The sequence below is a fragment of the Balaenoptera musculus genome, chromosome 20 (assembly GCF_009873245.2).
Source record: "Balaenoptera musculus isolate JJ_BM4_2016_0621 chromosome 20, mBalMus1.pri.v3, whole genome shotgun sequence".
Taxonomy (NCBI): domain Eukaryota; kingdom Metazoa; phylum Chordata; class Mammalia; order Artiodactyla; family Balaenopteridae; genus Balaenoptera; species Balaenoptera musculus.
In genome coordinates, this window is record NC_045804.1 from 57,119,542 (window position 1) to 57,135,992 (window position 16,451).

Below are 16,451 nucleotides of genomic sequence, written 5' to 3' on the forward strand. Positions count from 1 at the left end.
ATATGTATATGTATAACTGAATCACTCTGCTGTACACCAGAAACTAACATTGTAAATCAACTATACTTCAAAAAAAACCTAAAAGTAACAAACTAAAAAAACTCACAAAATGGCACTTTAGCCGTGTCAATTACTCCATCTTCCTTTCTTCTATCTAATATCTACTGTAAAAAAGTTTTTAAACAAACTTACTAAAGAGTTAAATCAGATTTATTTGAAATTTACCCCCTGAGTGGAGTCATAAACTGATCCAAAGGTGGCAGCAGAAGAAAAAGGTGAAACAGATGGAGTATCTTTTAGCTACTCTTGTTAAAAAAAAAAAAAAAATCATTTAGTAAAATGTCAGTTATCTGCTGAGGGAAATCTACACAACGTTTAACTCATTGAATTTTCTATTTACCAGTGAGGCATAAATATATTAAAAACAGTATAAGAGTTTGAAACTAGGTAGAGGTGGTGACAGTATAGCATTGTGAATGCAGCAAGTACCGCTGAACTGTACACCTTAAAATGTTTAATTTTGTTATATATATTTCATCTCACTTTTTTAAATGAATTTTGTTTTTGCCAGGCCACGTGGCTTTCGGCATCTTAATTCCCCGACCGGGGATTGAACCCGCACCCTCCGCAGTGAAAGCGGGGAGCCCTAATCACTGGACCGCCAGGGAATTTCCCATCTCAATTTTTAAAAGTATTCAATAAAACAGTAGAAGACAAAAAAAGCTATGTGCCTTTTGCTGAATGTAAACTACACCACCAATGAAACCCTAATGCATACAGCTAAAGCTATACTCAGGAAAATTTATAGTCATTAATATTTTATTAACAAAAATACTGAAAGGAACTATGTATTTAATTCAATAAACTATCAAACTAATGATAAAACAGAATTAACAAAGAGGAAAGTTGATATTAAGGAAGTAGAACACAAAGAGTAGAAAAATGAGTAAATGAAAATGTTATTTCTTTTAAGATATGAATAAAATAGAGCAACAAAATAGGTTTGTAAAAGACTTGGGTTCCATCAGTGGTTCTCGTGATTTTGTGTTTAAACTTTGGTGCTGTGTTGAACAAAACGATAATGGGATTTGGTGCGGAGTTCATTTATTAAATTGAAAAAAATCTGTTGACCATCGAGATCCTGAAGACGCTGTTTTATAATCTGGCAGGAAAGCCCAAGTTTAAGAACTCTTGATTTCAGCTGCTACCTGTCCTGCAGTTGCAGCTGCCTGGCCATTTACCCACATTGATTAGCTCATTCAGGCACGCGATGGCTCCGGCCAGGAAGGTGCTGTCCTCATCTTGGAGATGAAGTTGCCCCCGGGCCCCTGCTGGGATGTGGCTGTGAATTCAGGGTGACCCAGGCCTCAGGAAGGCAGGAAGAAGCCCTCGGGGTTCAAGGGCCCCGGAGGCGCCTCGGCAGGTGCAAGCAGGCTCCGCGTGTCGGGAGCCGAGGCCAGAGGCGCGGTCCCGCAAGGCCTGCCGGCCGGAGCGACGCAGGTGTGGGCCCCGCGGCGGGCGGGCGGGGTGGGTGCGCTGAGCTGTGGCCAGGAGCGGGTCGGGGAGGGGGCCGGGGCCCGGGCCGGGGCCGGGCGGGGCAGGCGGGCGCAGCGCCCCCTGCGCAGACGGGGCAGCGGGCGCGCGGGCGGCGGGCGCGCGCGGGGCGCAGCGGGCGCGCGGCGGAACGGGAACGCGCGGCGGAGAGGCCTGCGCGCCAGGGTGCGGGAGCCATGCGGCGGGCGAGGAGCGGCGCGGCGGCCAAGCCACGCGGGCAGAAGCGGTCCGGGGTCTCCAGGGCCCCCGCGGCCGCCGCCTCGGCCCCCGGCGCCGACCGCGCACGGAGGCCCGCGGGCCAGGCCGGGGGTGGGAGCCGGGCGGCGGCGAGGCAGCCGTCGGCCAAGCGGCGGCCGCAGTCGTCGCCTCGGGCGCAGGAGGCGGGCCCCGGAGAGCCGCCGCCGGAGCCGCCGCTGCCCCCGCCTCCGCCCGCGGCGCCCTCGGCGTCCGAGCTGGACCTGGGCGAGCAGCGGGAGCGCTGGGAGACGTTCCAGAAGCGGCAGAGGCTCAGCTTCGAGGGCGCCGCCAAGCTGCTGCTGGACACCTAGTGAGTGCGGCGCGGCCGGGCCGGCGCCTGTAACGTCCCCGCGGCGCCCGAGCCGCGCACCGGCCGGACAAAGGCCTCCCCGCTCGGCCAGCGCCGCGCGCCAAGGCGGCGGCCTTCCCGCGAAGAGGGTCGTTCCGGCTCTCCGGTCCCCGAGCCGCTTTTGTGTTTGCGCACGTGTGTTTGGAGAGCGGCTGGGGTGGGGGGGCAGGGCCGGGGTGAGAGGCGCTGGGACAGTTCGGAGCCGCCCGGGAGGCCGGTGGCCCCTGTTACTGCGCGCGCCCTGCGCGGAGCCGGGCGGCGGGGAGGAGCGCGCGGGCCGCCCGGGTTCGGAACCGCCGCGGGCGCCCGAGGGCCGGGGCTCCGCGTCCCCCGGCTTTGCCGCCGCGGGGTGAGGACCCCCGGCTCCCCGGCGGCCGGAGGAGGACTTCGGAGGGTCCGTGGAGCTCGCAGTGAGCTGTTAGCTCTGGGGGGCGCCTCGTCGTCTCCAGACGGGGCCCCTGCCCCGTAGCACAGTTGTGCTACCGAGAAGTAGTTTAGCGCCCTAAATATCTCAGAATCAGTCGTCTTATGCTAGAAAACCTCAGAGAAAACACAGCAACCTAACAATTGCATAGCAACCTGAGGATTACTCCTTTTCTTGAACAAAAATGTTCCTTTGTCTTTGTTCCGTAAGAAATTCTCTTCATTAGGACGAGTCTTCTCAGAGATGGAATATTGGGTTTTCCGTGTGCTTTACTTTTTGGTTCATCATCTTGGACTATAGGCTGAACATTTTTCAGTATACATCATTCAGTGTTTTTGAGCTAAGGTGTGCCAGCTACTGCTCAGTGTGGGGAATATAAAGATGTCAGAAACGTAGAACGAAAGTTTGAATTTATACTTTAAAACAAACTGATAAATGGCCAAGAAAAAGATTTTTAAAAGTTGACATGAAAAGATGAGATTTTTTAAAACCTATCAGATAGGCGCAAGTTACATACATTTGTTAAAAAACCAAAACTCAGTAAATTAAAAAGAATATATTAAACAATAATCGCTGTTATTGTTAAAACATTATTGTACGGAAAATAGTCTCAGGAACATAGAGCAAACAGTTAACTGTGGATCCCTCTGGGTGTTAGGACTTAAGAGACTTTCATTTTTTACATTATCAAATGTTGTAATGTTTGTGTTTTTTACCGTAAGCATTATTTGTGTCTGCAGAAAAAAGTACATCAAATTAACGGAGTCAACTTGTACAGAAACGTGAAAAAGCATTCAGTCTTGGTAACCAAATAAATGCAAAATAAGACTGCAGCGAGCTATTTTTCCTGTAATTATTGCTTGAGAAGATTCAGTGAAATGTTTTCTCAATCATTACTGATAAGAGTGTTCAGCCCTTTTGGAAAACAGTTGGATGATATTTATCAAATCTTAATAATGTTCAATGAAGGGCCTGACTTATAAGTTTTAAAAAGATTAAAGTTGTACGTAATGTGTACGGATAGCTCTGTAAAAAGCCACGTATATGCAAAATACCGGAGGAGAATACAGCAGAATTACAGGAGCCTTTTGTTAACTTTCTCCAGACTCGGTCAGGTCTCCTTTCTTTTTCATGGCAGCCTGTACGCCTTTATCACAGGTCATGTAGCTCTTCAGTTAATTTGTTTGATGTCTGCTCCAGGTCCCTAAGGCCAGGACCACATCTGCTGTATCTTGTTTACTGCCTTCTCCCCAGTGCCTCGCTCGTAAAAAATCTTAATAAGTATTTGCCATGTAAATCAAAACGTTCGGGTGGCTGGATTAGGATCCTCCACCCAATTCTCTTTTTTCCATACTTTGGAATGCTTTATTTTACGACTTAACAAAATAGAAGTGGAAAAAAGAGAGCTCACAGACAAAGAAGGTACTGAATCCTTTTATAGAACTGACAGTGCCTCCTCAGAAGCAGGAATGCGTCTGGTTGTCCCGTAAAGACTTCTGTCCCATCTTGCTTCTTTCTTTCAACCATGGCCTGACTATTCAGAAACCCTCATCTTCCTGATTTGTGTTCCCTTCAGTGAATACCAGGGCCTGGTGAAACACACAGGAGGCTGCCACTGTGGGGCGGTTCGCTTTGAAGTCTGGGCCTCCGCAGACCTGCACATCTTTGACTGCAAGTGAGTGTTTTCTCTTCCCAAGTTGCTTAGACGTTAGAAGTTGTGTTAGATGTTTTCATTAATGAAAAAAGTTTTAAAGACGAGGGGGGTGGGAGGCTAAAAAGAACAGCCTGCTGTGTGTGACACAGCTCAGTCCTGCAGCACAGCCCCAGGGGATGTGGAGCAGGGCCCTCGACTTGTGCCCAGCAGAGTGCCCCAGAGACACCGGTGCAGGGGCGGGGGGCTGGTGGTGGGACTGCTTCCCCAGAGACCGTCCGGCTGGGCACTGAATGAAAGGCCTTGAGCGGAGTCTTCGGGAGTTGGGTGAGGTGAGGTGAGGTGAGGGCGTGTGCCCCTGGAAGCGTGCCATGCCCCAGGCCACCTGGCCCCGTTGCTCCAGGTGAGGCAGGCAGTGCTGCCAGGATCGTGGAGCGCCTGCTGTCAGCACCTCCCGGGCCTTGTGATAGAACAGGGTCTCCAGGCTCTGACCTCTGACTGGCAGTTGGTGTGTAACTGATTATGCAACAGTATCCAGTCCTTTTGTCCCTTGGTGCTGTGGTGCCTGAATTATATGTGAAGAATAAATAAGAAAGTACCGTGGCATTCCTCCCACGGGGAGCTGACCCTGCTACTAAGCAGTGCGGTCCAGATTGAAGCAGCCCCTGGAATAAGTTGTTAGAGGATTTTACATGAAATTAGAGTTTTTTAAAAGGTGGACTAAAACGGGGTGGGGGGGACACTTATATTTAATTCTGAGGATGTGATTCTGAGGACCTGTTTGACGTGGCCCTGGGCTTTCTGTGACGTGCAGATGAGGACAGAGGGAAACCTAAGCTTCCTTGTCCGTTTCTGGTGAGGATACCCCAGGGGCAGAAGGTCGTAGCTCTGCCTGATGCTTGTTTTCTACTGTCTCCAGAAGCCAGCAGTTCCCTTCACCGTAGTAAGCCAGGGGTGGGCGGCAGGAGTGTGGCTCTCCGGGTCCTGGTTTCCTGAGGGGGGCGTGGCCTGCACTGCTGGCTGTGGGACCCGCGGGCCCTCCTGCACACGCGGAGCAGAGGCCCCAGGCCGCTGGCCCGCCTGCCCCAGCTGCCCTTCCTGGGACGGCGCTGCAAGGGGCTTCACCTCAGGGGTCAGCTGGCTCCTGGGACGGGGCAGGTTGGGCCCCCGGGGGAACTCAGAGGGTGCAGGTGGTCGTTCACAGTCTGGGGTCTGCTCTTGTCTTGCTGTAGCTGCAGCATTTGCAAGAAGAAGCAGAATAGACACTTCATTGTTCCGGCCTCTCGCTTCAAGCTCCTCAAGGTGAGTGTTGTGAGTGGGGCTTACAGGGTGCCAGGCGCAGGGGGCCTCCCGGGCCGTATGCGTTCCCCTGTCACCCAGCTTTCATTCCCCCCTTTATATTGGGTTGGCCAAAAAGTTTGAGTTTTTCCGTGAGATGTTATGGAAAAACCCGAACGAACTTTTTGGCCAAGCCAGTATTTTTGGATATATATTTGATATTACAGTGGAAACATGTACAAACACAGAGAATCAAAAATAAATAAGATCACCCAAATCCTGTCAATCAAAGGTAACCACTGGTTGTGTTCTGCTGAATATCCTTGCATGTTATTTTGGACGTGGATGAATACATCTAAATAAATCGTGTATGTTTTTATCAAGGTAGAATTTTACCTTTTTATCTGCTTTATAACTGACTTTTATCATTTCCCGATGAAAAATAAATGATTGAAAAGATTTTTAACTTTAGTATTTGGGGGAATTTTTTGTGCTTGGTACCGGATTTGCAAGGTACAGAGTAGATACATACACGGTGAAAGGCCTCCCCTCCACTGGCCCGCAGGCCCCTGGCCTCTCCCCGCGCCTACAACTGTTTCGTAGTTTACTTATACGTTTCTTGCTGTGTCTGTAGCATATTTCGTTGCGTGAATGTACCACGAGCGACCTTCTACGTTTGAACTTATAGGTTAAGTGCAGTGCTGTCGTAAACCTCCCTGTGTATAAATCTTTGATAGTTTAGACATTATTTCTTTGGATCAATTCTCCTGGAAGTAAAATCTCCGGTCAGAGAACACAAACGTTTAAAAGCTTCGGCGTGCTTTGCTCCGGGGGGGCGGGGCGGGGCTCTGGCCGGTCCTCCGCTCCCGTTGCCCCAACGGGGCCGACAGACGCCTCGCCTTGGGCGTAGTGCGCTGTGCGTGGCGGGTCGGGAGGGCTTCCCGGAACCACCTCTGGTCGAGTCTGCGCTCCTGGCCCCGGGGCCTCGGCATCCAGTGGCCCCTCGGTGAGTGTCTGGGAGGAAAAGCTGAGATTTAATTCCAGACGCTTCGGGCCAGGGTGGCTCCTTGTCTGTGTCTGCCCTCGATCCTGGGGTGGGCGTCTGGTCGGGGTGGGAGCGCCGGCGGGCAGCGGATCTGCCCTCGTCTTTCCCGCGAGCCCCCCTCGGGTGCCAGCTGGAGGCTGTGGCCCCAGCCCCGCAAGATAGGCGGCTCCCGAAGACACGCGGGTGGCCGGGGGCTCGCGGCCTCGGAGTTGGCAGCGCCCCGCCATCCCACCCCCGTGGGCCTGCTCCGGCGTCGCCCTGGCGTCTCGAGCACCGCTCTCTTCTTCCGCCTGGCCTGGTGAAGGAGAGAGCAGTTTTCCGTTTGTTCTTTAAGTACAAACCTCCTTCCTTGATTCAGCAGTGTTTATGGGGCAGCTGCTGTGTGCCAGGCTCCGTTCCACTGAAACCCCGCAGCTGTCGTGGCAGACAAGACCCTTGTCCCTGGGATCTCACGCCTCATGGGGGAGACGGAGGAATAGGACGAGGCCCGGAAGCGCCCTGTGGAGGGTCGGAGCGGGGCAGCGTGACGGAGGCTGGCCAGTGGCGAGTCTTGGCGGCTAGGCAGGCCCCGCTGGCGCTTCGATGGCCGAGGCGTGGGGGTCCTGGGCACGGGGCGGGCACGGCGCCGGGGGGCCGCTCGGCGTGTCCGAGGAGCTGCACGGTGGCCCTCGTGGCCGGAGGGTGGCCGCAGGGTGGAGGTGAACCAGCGGACCGAGCTGGGGCTGGAGAGAGGCCGGAGCGGATGAGGAGGCAGGTTTTGTCCTCTGGAGAGAGAAGCCTGGGGAGGGTTTTAAGCGGGGCGGGGACGAGATGTGCTTCAGTGTTGGAAAAGCACGCGGTGGCCGCCGCGTGCAGAGCGGATGGTGAGGAGCAGAGTACGGAGGCAGGGGGCGGCCGGGAGAGGGTGGCAGTCGTGGGGACGGGCAGACAGTGGTCATTGGAGGTGTGTTTTGGAGCGGGTGGTTCTCGGAGTCCAGGGTGTGCACGGCCACCGGAGGGCTCGTTAGACAAGTCGCTGGGCCCCCTCCTGACTGTGCAGGTCTTGGGGGGCGGGGTGGGCACAAGATGGACGTTTCTCGCAAGTTCTCAGGTGACGGTGACGCGGCTGGTCCTGGGACCACACGCTGAGAGCCGCTGCTCGAGAGGAAGGACGGGGTGTGAAGAGCGGAGAAGGAGGTTGGGCCTCCGAGCGGCCGGTCGCCTGGAGACGCCAGGTCCTGGGGGAGAAGCCGGCGCGGAGGGTGCTGGACTCAGCTCCTTCTTGAGAAGGTTGAGGTGAAGCGTCGTGGGCGCCGACAGCGGCGGAGCCGGGGGGCGGGCAGCCGCACGCACGTGTGTCTGGAGTCGTGGGGTGAGGGCAGCTGGGCAGACGGTGCAGCCAAACACGCGGGGGCCCGGGACCCAGCACGTACAGGGAGCGGAGCGGAGGGGCCCGGGAAGGACGGCCGGTGGGGAGGGAGGAGGAGCCTGCAGGGCGGGGTGTCCTCAGAACGGAGGGAGTGGTACCGAGGGCCAGGTTCAGAGGGACGAGAATCCGGGGGTCAGGAGAAGTAACCGTTAGGTTTGTCACGTGGTGGACACTGGTGATTTCTCATTGGGCAGGAAGACAGAAGAAACGAGCAGGGAGGGTGAGCGTATAGCAGCGTCATGACGATGGACCACGCGCTGCAGCGGCAAGCGGGGTGGGGGTCAGGCAGGTGGACGTGTGGACACTACGGGACGGGGTCTGCGTGTCACCGGTGGGCCCTCGTGCTGAATGAGGTCCAGGAGGCTGCGAGCCGGCTTCTCAGGCCTCCCGAGGGTTTCCTGGGGGAAGGCGTACGCTCAGATAACTCTGCAAGGTTTGGGACCCCTTGGCTGTTCTTTGCGGCCTCCCTGTGGGGTGAGAAGAGGCCCCCCTGGGAACAGTCTTTCGATGCAGCTCTGAGGGCCTGTCTCCCGTGGTGGCCGGGGAAGACCCGTAATAAAGCTCTGACCCTTCAGCCCCCCAGTGTCTCCCTGGAGAGAAACTGCTGCTTTCTTTAAAAGCATATGCCAGGATGTATGTATGCTTTTTAAAAATAGGAGTGTTAGTATGCTATACAAATTGTTTTAAACCTTGCCTTTGCACTTAACTTTGTAACCTTGGAGATTGTTTCCTAGTAGTATTTGTAAGTAGAACTGCCTTATTTTTTCCAAAACTTGCTGAGATTCCATTTTTATGCCCGTCCATGATTGCTTTAACCAGTCTTCTGTTGATGGACAGTTTCAGAGTTTCTAACGTTTAGCCTTTACAAATGCTGCATTAACATCTACATACATGTCATTGGATAAAATACGGAATTTTAATTGCAGGATACATTTCTAGAAGTGGAATTGCTGTGTTAAAGAATATGTGCATTTTAAATTCTTTTTTTTTTTTTAAATATTTTATTTTTTTGGCTGTGTCAGGTCTTCGTTGCTGCACGCAGGCTTCTCTCTAGTTGTGGCGTGCGGGCTCCAGAATGCGTGGGCCCAGGGGTTGCAGCGTGTCAGCTCTAGTTGTGGTGCACAAGCTCTGTAGTTGCGGTGCATGGGCTTAGTTGCCCCGAGGCATGTGGGATCTTAGTTCCCCAGCCAGGGATTGAACCTGCGTCCCCTGCATTGGAAGGCAGATTCTTTACCGCTGGACCACCAGGGACGTCCCTGCATTTTAAAATTTTAGTAGACGTTACCAAATTTATGGATTTACATTCCTGTGACTCGTATCCGAGTGCGTGTTTCTCTACACACGCGATATCGAGTTAGCTCCCTGTTTTTTTTTTTGTTAAATTTATTTATTTATTTATTTATTTATTTTTGGTTGTGTTGGGTCTTCGTTTCTGTGCGAGGGCTTTCTCTAGTTGTGGCGAGCGGGGGCCACTCTTCATCGCGGTGCGCGGGCCTCTCACTGTCACGGCCTCTTTTGTTGCGGAGCACAGGCTCCAGACACGCAGGCTCAGTAGTTGTGGCTCACCGGCCCAGTTGCTCCGCGGCATGTGGGATCTTCCCAGACCAGGGCTCGAACCCGTGTCCCCTGCATTGGCAGGCAGATTCTCAACCACTGCGCCACCAGGGAAGCCCATTTTTTTTTTTTAAACGTAAAAATTGTATTAGCCCTCAAATTAACTACAACTTTCAATTACCTATAATACGCATATACCTTAGGCTTATATTAAGGTATTGTGTTTTATTTTTAACATCTTTATTGGAGTATAATTGCTTTACAATGTTCTGTTAGTTTCTGCTGTATAACAAAGTGAATCAGCTATATGCATACGTATATCCCCATAGCCCCTCCCTCTTGCGTCTCCCTCCCACCCTCCCTATCCCTCCCCTCTAGGTGGTCACAAAGCACCGAGCTGATCTCCCTGTGCTATGTGGCTGCTTCCCACGAGCTATCTATTTTACACTTGGTAGTGTATATATGTCCATGCCACTCTCTCACTTCATCCCAGCTTACCCTTCCCCCTCCCCGTGTCCTCAAGTCCATTCTCTACGTCTGCATCTTTATTCCTGTCCTGCCCCTAGGTTCATGAGACCCTTTTTTTTTTTTTGATTCTATATATATGTGTTAGCATACGATATTTGTTTTTCTCTTTCTGACTTCAATCTGTGTGACAGGCTCTAGGTCCATCCACTTCACTACAAATAACTCAGTTTCGTTTCTTTTTATGGCTGAGTAATATTCCATTGTATATATGTGCCATGTCTTCTTTATCCATTCGTCTGTCGTTGGGCGTTTAGGTTGCTTCCATGTCCTGGCTATTGTAAATAGAGCTGCAATGAACATTGTGGTACGTAACTCTTTTTGAATTATGGTTTTCTCAGGGTATATGCCCAGTATTGGGATTGCTGGGTCGTACGGTAGTTCTACTTTTAGTTTTTTAAGGAACCTCCATACTGTTCTCCATAGTGGCTGTATCAATTTACATTCCCACCAGCAGTGCAAGAGGGTTCCCTTTACTCCACACCCTCTCCAGCATTTATTGTTTGTAGATTTTTTGATGATGGCCATTCTGACCGGTGTGAGGTGATACCTCATTGTAGTTTTGATTTGCATTTCTCTAATGATTAGTGATGTTGATCATCTCTTCATGTGTTTGTTGGCCATCTGTATATCTTCTTTGGAGAAATGTCTGTTTAGGTCTCCTGCCCATTTTTGGATTGGGTTGTTTGTTTTTTTGATATTGTAGCTCACTTTTTAATTTTTGCCCCGACAGTGAAAAATACCTCATTGCAGTTTGTGAGTGTGGTTATCATGTCACAGGTTAAAGAGAGATTTGTTTTCCCCATTTCTCTGAACTGTCTGTTCACGTCCTCTGACCAGTTTCCCGTTTGTGTTCTCCATTAAGGAAATTAGCCTGTGACGTCTGGCAGATGTTCTCTCCTACTTGGTCCTTTGTAGATGAATTTGAGTCCAGTGAGTGTGTTCTTAGGACCTTGAGTGGTGCTGTTTGGGGACACGGGGACCCAGTCCCTCGGCTGACACCCCCCCGTTTAGGCCGGGGATGCAGGGCAAGCTCGAGGCCGGGGTGTGTGTGTGCAGCTGACTAGGGAGAAGCCCTGAGCTGTCACACTCCAGGCTGACGGGTCTCTGGGCCGTGCACGTGGGGCCCCGACCTCAGGTTGGACGTGACCCCGGGAGCCTGGCGAGAGGGTTTCCCCACTGAGCCTTTTGCACGACTTGTCTTTGTAAACGACGACTGAAGCGCCTTGTCTGTGTCCCTCAGGGAGCCGAGAGCATCACCACATACACCTTCAACACCCACAAGGCGCAGCACACCTTCTGTAAGAGGTGCGGCGTCCAGAGCTTTTATTCTCCCCGCTCCAACCCCGGAGGCTTCGGTGAGTGAAGGGGGCCAAGCTCGGGGCACCGACGCCCTGCGGCCACGCGGATGGGAAGCCTGGGGGGGCGCGCTGGTGTCACAGGCTGCCTCCTGCCCGGCCAGGCCCCTCACACGAGGGTGAGGAACGGGGCTCACCAGCAGAGCTCTCTCCTGGCCCTGGCCCTTCCGAGACCACCCGGATCCTGACTCGCGTTTCCTGCCGCCGAGGGAGCTGGACTTTGCCGGGGCTGACGTGGAGGGTAGAGAGAGGCCGGGGGGAGGCCGGGGGCCTGGGGGCGGGAGAGGGAGTGAGGAGCAGGGATGATGCCAGTTAAAAAATTGGGTTTGTTCGAACACAAGCACGGAAACCCCAAGCCCGTCTTCGGGTCCTCCTTAGATCTGGGGGCAGACCGTCCCACCTTAGACAGTTGTCGAGAATGACACCAGCCGCCGTGCGAATCGGGTGGGACGTAGCCGTGGAGGAAGCTCCTGGAATCCCGGTCCCGCAGAGACGCAGCCTCCAGAGCTGCAGTGGGGCGGCTGCGACAGCCTCGAGCCTTGGGGGGGGGGGGGGGGGCGGGCGGAGCGCGTGACGTCACCCCCGCCCTTCCCGCCCCCCCCCCCCGCCGTTCTCCCCTAGCAGCTCCTGTTTGCTCCCCATCTGTCACACGGAGAGTCTTTCCTGCTGACCTTCCTGTACGCATGGGGCGGTGTTTAATGCTCAGAAAGCTGTCCCTCCGAGCCCTGGACCAGGCGTGTGAAGCCTCCAGGCTGCCGGGCAGACGTGGCTCTGGGCTCGAGGCCTCCCCCGCCTTTGTCCTCCCAGCTTGGTACTGAGGGTGGCCCAGCCGCGAGTCTCTGGCCCCCATCTGAGAGATGGGGGGAGTGGGCCAGGGGCGGGGCGCAGGGCCCCTCGGAGAGCCCGCCTCCCGCGACACCCGCGGGCTGGGTTGGTCTGAGAGCCAGCCCGCTGCCGGGTCTCACGCCCCCCTGGCTTCCCTGTAGGGATCGCCCCCCACTGCCTGGACGAGGGCACCGTGCGCAGCGTGGTGGTCGAGGAGTTCAACGGCAGCGACTGGGAGAAGGCCATCAAGGAGCACAAGACCATCAAGAGCATGTCTAAGGAGTGAGCCCCTGCCCCGTCCCGCACGGGGGCCCCGGCCGCCCCGTCTCCGCGGTCGGCTCCGGCCCCAGTGTCTCCAGGCAGCTCCTGTCCTCCCTCGGCTCAGATTTTGACATAGGCTAGCTGACACCCTTCTATCTCTTCCCGACTTTTGTGTGATCTTTTAGAAAAATAAATATTTTTAACACTAAAGCGGTTACTGCGGTTTATCATTTTCTCTGGACGTTGACCTCGCTGCTGAGGCCCGTCACTGAGCGGCAGGTGTTTACTGAGCACTGTTCTGGCGCCTGCAGCCACGTCGGGAGGGAGGCGGGGTCAGGAGACAAACTTAGGGGCTGTTAGAAACGCGCCGTGGTGAATGATCGCGGGTCACCGAGCTGGGAAGAGAACGAGCGTCTAGGAGACCTGCAGGGAGTGTGATTGGAGGCTTTTTTTTTTTTGAGAGGTAAATCAGCTTCTGATTTCTTCTTTTTTGTCCCAGTTGTGGTAAAATACACATAACATAAACTTGACCGTCTTCACCATTTTTAGCACACAGCTCAGCAGTGCTGAGTACATTCATGTTTTTGTGTCTCCGATTTCCACGGCTCTTCATCTTGCACAACTGAGCCCCTCTACCCATAAATAACACCTTTGAGCCTGTGTTTTTAAAGGAAGCAAGATTTGGGAAGAGAGAAGGGAGAAGTAGCTGTGGACAGAGGTCCGGGCACAGGGTAAAGCCAGGTCACTCTGGAGTCTTGTGGTGGGAAGAAGCAGTGGGTCAGAAAAATGCGTCGAAGCCAACGGCTGCAGACGGTCCTGGGTCTTTATCTTACAGACGTTGGGAAGCCTTTTGACTGGTTCCCTGTCCCTACTCTCTGTGTCTCATGTCACTTCCTGTTATAATCAGTGCTTTTTATTACAAGATGCTTTCCTAAAGCATTCTTCCATTACCAAATGCTGGGTATATACATAACGGCAAACACCCAATAAATAATTGCTCTTTGCTTTAGGAAGGTGAATCATGAAATGACCTGGGACATAGAATAGACCAGAAAAAGGGGCGGGGGGGGGAAATACAGACGCACTGACTGGGCTTCCGTGTGGTCACCATGTCAGCTGACAGCCGGTTGGAAGAAGCTGGTAAAAAGTTGTATGGGTGAAACAGTATATCCTGGTGCAGTGAATGTCCCCTCTGACCTGCCTTCCCTCTTGCAACGATATATAAAACACATAGTTTTGTGTCTCTTTAATACTATTTTATTTTTAAAATTTATCTATTTGTTTACTTTTGGCTGCGTTGGGTCTTTGTTGCTGCGCGCGGGCTTTCTCTAGTTGCAGCGAGCAGGGGCTACTCTTCATTGCGGTGCGTGGGCCTCACTGCAGTGGCCTCTACTGTTGTGGAGCATGGGCTCTAGGCGCACAGGCTTCAGTAGTTGTGGCACCTGGGCTCAGTAGTTGCGGCTTGCGGGCTCTAGAGCGCGGGCTCAGTAGTTGTGGCGCACGGGCTTAGTTGCTCCGCAGCATGTGGGATCTTCCCGGACCAGGGCTCGAACCTGTGTCCCCTTCATTGGCAGGTGGATTCTTTTTTTTTTTTTTTTTTTTTTTTGGTGGACTGCCTTTTCTCTTTTTTTTTAACATCTTTATTGGAGTATAATTGCTTTACAATGGTGTGTTAGTTTCTGTTTTATAACAAAGTGAATCAGTTATACATATACATATATCCCCATATCTCTTCCCTCTTGCGTCTCCCTCCCTCCCACCCTCCCTATCTCACCCCTCTAGGTGGTCACAAAGCACCAAGCTGATCTCCCTGTGCTATGCGGCTGCTTCCCATTAGCTATCTATTTTACGTTTGGTAGTGTATATATGTCCATGCCACTCTCTCACTTTGTCCCAGCTTACCCTTCCCCCTCCCCGTATCCTCAAGTCCATTCCCTAGTAGGTCTGCATCTTTATTCCCGTCTTGCCCCTAGGTTCTTCATGACCATTTTTTTGTTTTGTTTTTTAGATTCCATATATATGTGTTAGCATATGATATTTGTTTTTCTCTTTCTGACTTACTTCACTCTGTATGACAGACTCTAGGTCCATCCACCTCACTACAAATAACTCAATTTTGTTTCTTTTTATGGCTGAGTAATATTCCATTGTATATATATGCCACATCTTCTTTATCCATTCCTCTGTTGATGGACAGTTAGGTTGCTTCCATGTCCTGGCTATTATAAATAGTGCTGCAGTGAACATTGTGGTACATGACTTTTTTTTTCCACACACACACACACACACACACACTGTATTTTATTTTTACAAGACATAAATAAACTGACACCAAGCATTGTAAGTGGATGACCACAACAAAAGCAACAATTATTGCAATTACCAAACACGAAACACACTCATACTATGTCATAATATTGACATTCAGTCCAGTAATCTTCCACTGTAACAGCTCCTTTACTTTGCAGTGAAAATTGATTTGTATATTTTTTGCCTCTGAGTCGTTGTGGGAATTTTTTTTTTTTAATTCAAACAGAAAGTCACAAAAATTATAATCATCCTCATCAGTTCACTCAGTCCCATGTAATTAATTTTTTTTCATCTTGATCTTTTGTTAGCACTTCTATGAATTCATCAGTTTTCCATTAGAGTTCTGAAAATGCTTATTCATTCAGTTCAGCAGTATAGTCAGTTACCAGAAACCTGTACTTGTCAGAGTCTTTTCCATGAATTCCTTGAAGATGAAACCCTTTTATAGGAACATATTTGCAAAAGCATCAGAGTACACCCAGAACTGTCTGTAAATGACAAAAGACTTAAAAATGACCACGGTTAAAGATTTGATGAAAGTTCATAATAATGCAATTGACAAGGAAATTTAGTTATTTCTGAGATATACATTTTAAAGTAATAACTAGAATTATGACATAACATTATACCAGAACATATAAGATTTTTAGAAATTTCATGTAATGTCTGAAACATTTATATTAACATATTTCCATACAAATAACCCAATGAAAGTTTAGTATTAGTTGTTTTTTTGTTTGTTTGTTTATACTGCAGGTTCTTATTAGTCATCAATTTTATACACATCAGTGTATACATGTCAATCCCAATCGCCCAATTCAGCACACCACCATCCCCACCCCACCGCGGTTTTCCCCCCTTGGTGTCCATAAGTTTGTTCTCTACATCTGTGTCTCAACTTCTGCAAGCCGGTTTATCTGTAGCAATTTTCTAGGTTCCACATACATGCATTAATATACGATATTTGCTTTTCTCTTTCTGACTTACTTCACTATGAGTCTCTAGATCCATCCACGTCTCTACAAATGACTCAGTTTCGTTCCTTTTTATGGCTGAGTAATATTCCATTGTATATATGTACCACAACTTCTTTATCCATTCATCTGTCGATGGGCATTTAGGTTGCTTCCATGACCTGCCTATTGTAAATAATGCTGCAGTGAACATTGGGGTGCATGTGTCTTTTTGAATTATGATTTTCTCTGGGTATATGCCCAGTAGTGGGATTGCTGGATCATATGGTAATTCTATTTTTAGTTTTTTAAGGAAACTCCATACTGTTCTCCATAGCGGCTGTATCAATTTACATTCCCACCAACAGTACAAGAGGGTTCCCTTTTCTCCACACCCTCTCCAGCATTTGTTGTTTGTAGATTTTCTGATGATGCCCATTCTGACGGGTGTGAGGTGATACCTCATTGTAGTTTTGATTTGCATTTCTCTAATAATTAGTGATACTGAGCAGCTTTTCATGTGCTTCTTGGCCATCTGTATGTCTTCTTTGGAGAAATGTCTGTTTAGGTCTTCTGCCCATTTTTGGATTGGGTTGTTTGTTTTTTTTTTAATATTGAGCTGCATGAGCTGCTTGTACATTTTGGAGATTAATCCTTTCTCAGTTGCTTCATTTGCAAATATTTTCTCCCATTCTGAGGGTTGTCTTTTCGCCTTGTTT

General features: G+C 50.9%; 1 protein-coding gene across 7 annotated transcripts; it reads left to right on the forward strand.

The window, feature by feature from the left end:
* The first annotated feature begins 1,694 nt into the window (after positions 1-1,694).
* Positions 1,695-12,679, forward strand: CENPV (centromere protein V). Of its 7 annotated transcripts, none has more exons than XR_005017974.1 (8): positions 1,695-2,101; positions 4,141-4,239; positions 4,990-5,070; positions 5,448-5,517; positions 7,622-7,813; positions 10,283-10,332; positions 11,269-11,383; positions 12,370-12,395. XR_005017974.1 is itself a non-coding variant. In XM_036838102.1 (6 exons), the coding sequence occupies exons 1-6, from the start codon at positions 1,731-1,733 to the stop codon at positions 12,492-12,494; spliced, it is 861 nt and encodes a 286-aa protein (XP_036693997.1). In that variant the 5' UTR covers positions 1,695-1,730; the 3' UTR covers positions 12,495-12,679. The 7 variants fall into 7 exon arrangements, 3 of the variants coding, with proteins under 3 accessions (XP_036693997.1, XP_036693998.1, XP_036693999.1); XR_005017973.1 differs by lacking the exon at positions 12,370-12,395 and adding an exon at positions 10,891-10,958 and having other exon boundaries at positions 11,269-11,384; XR_005017976.1 differs by lacking the exon at positions 7,622-7,813.
* The last annotated feature ends 3,772 nt before the right edge of the window (positions 12,680-16,451 follow it).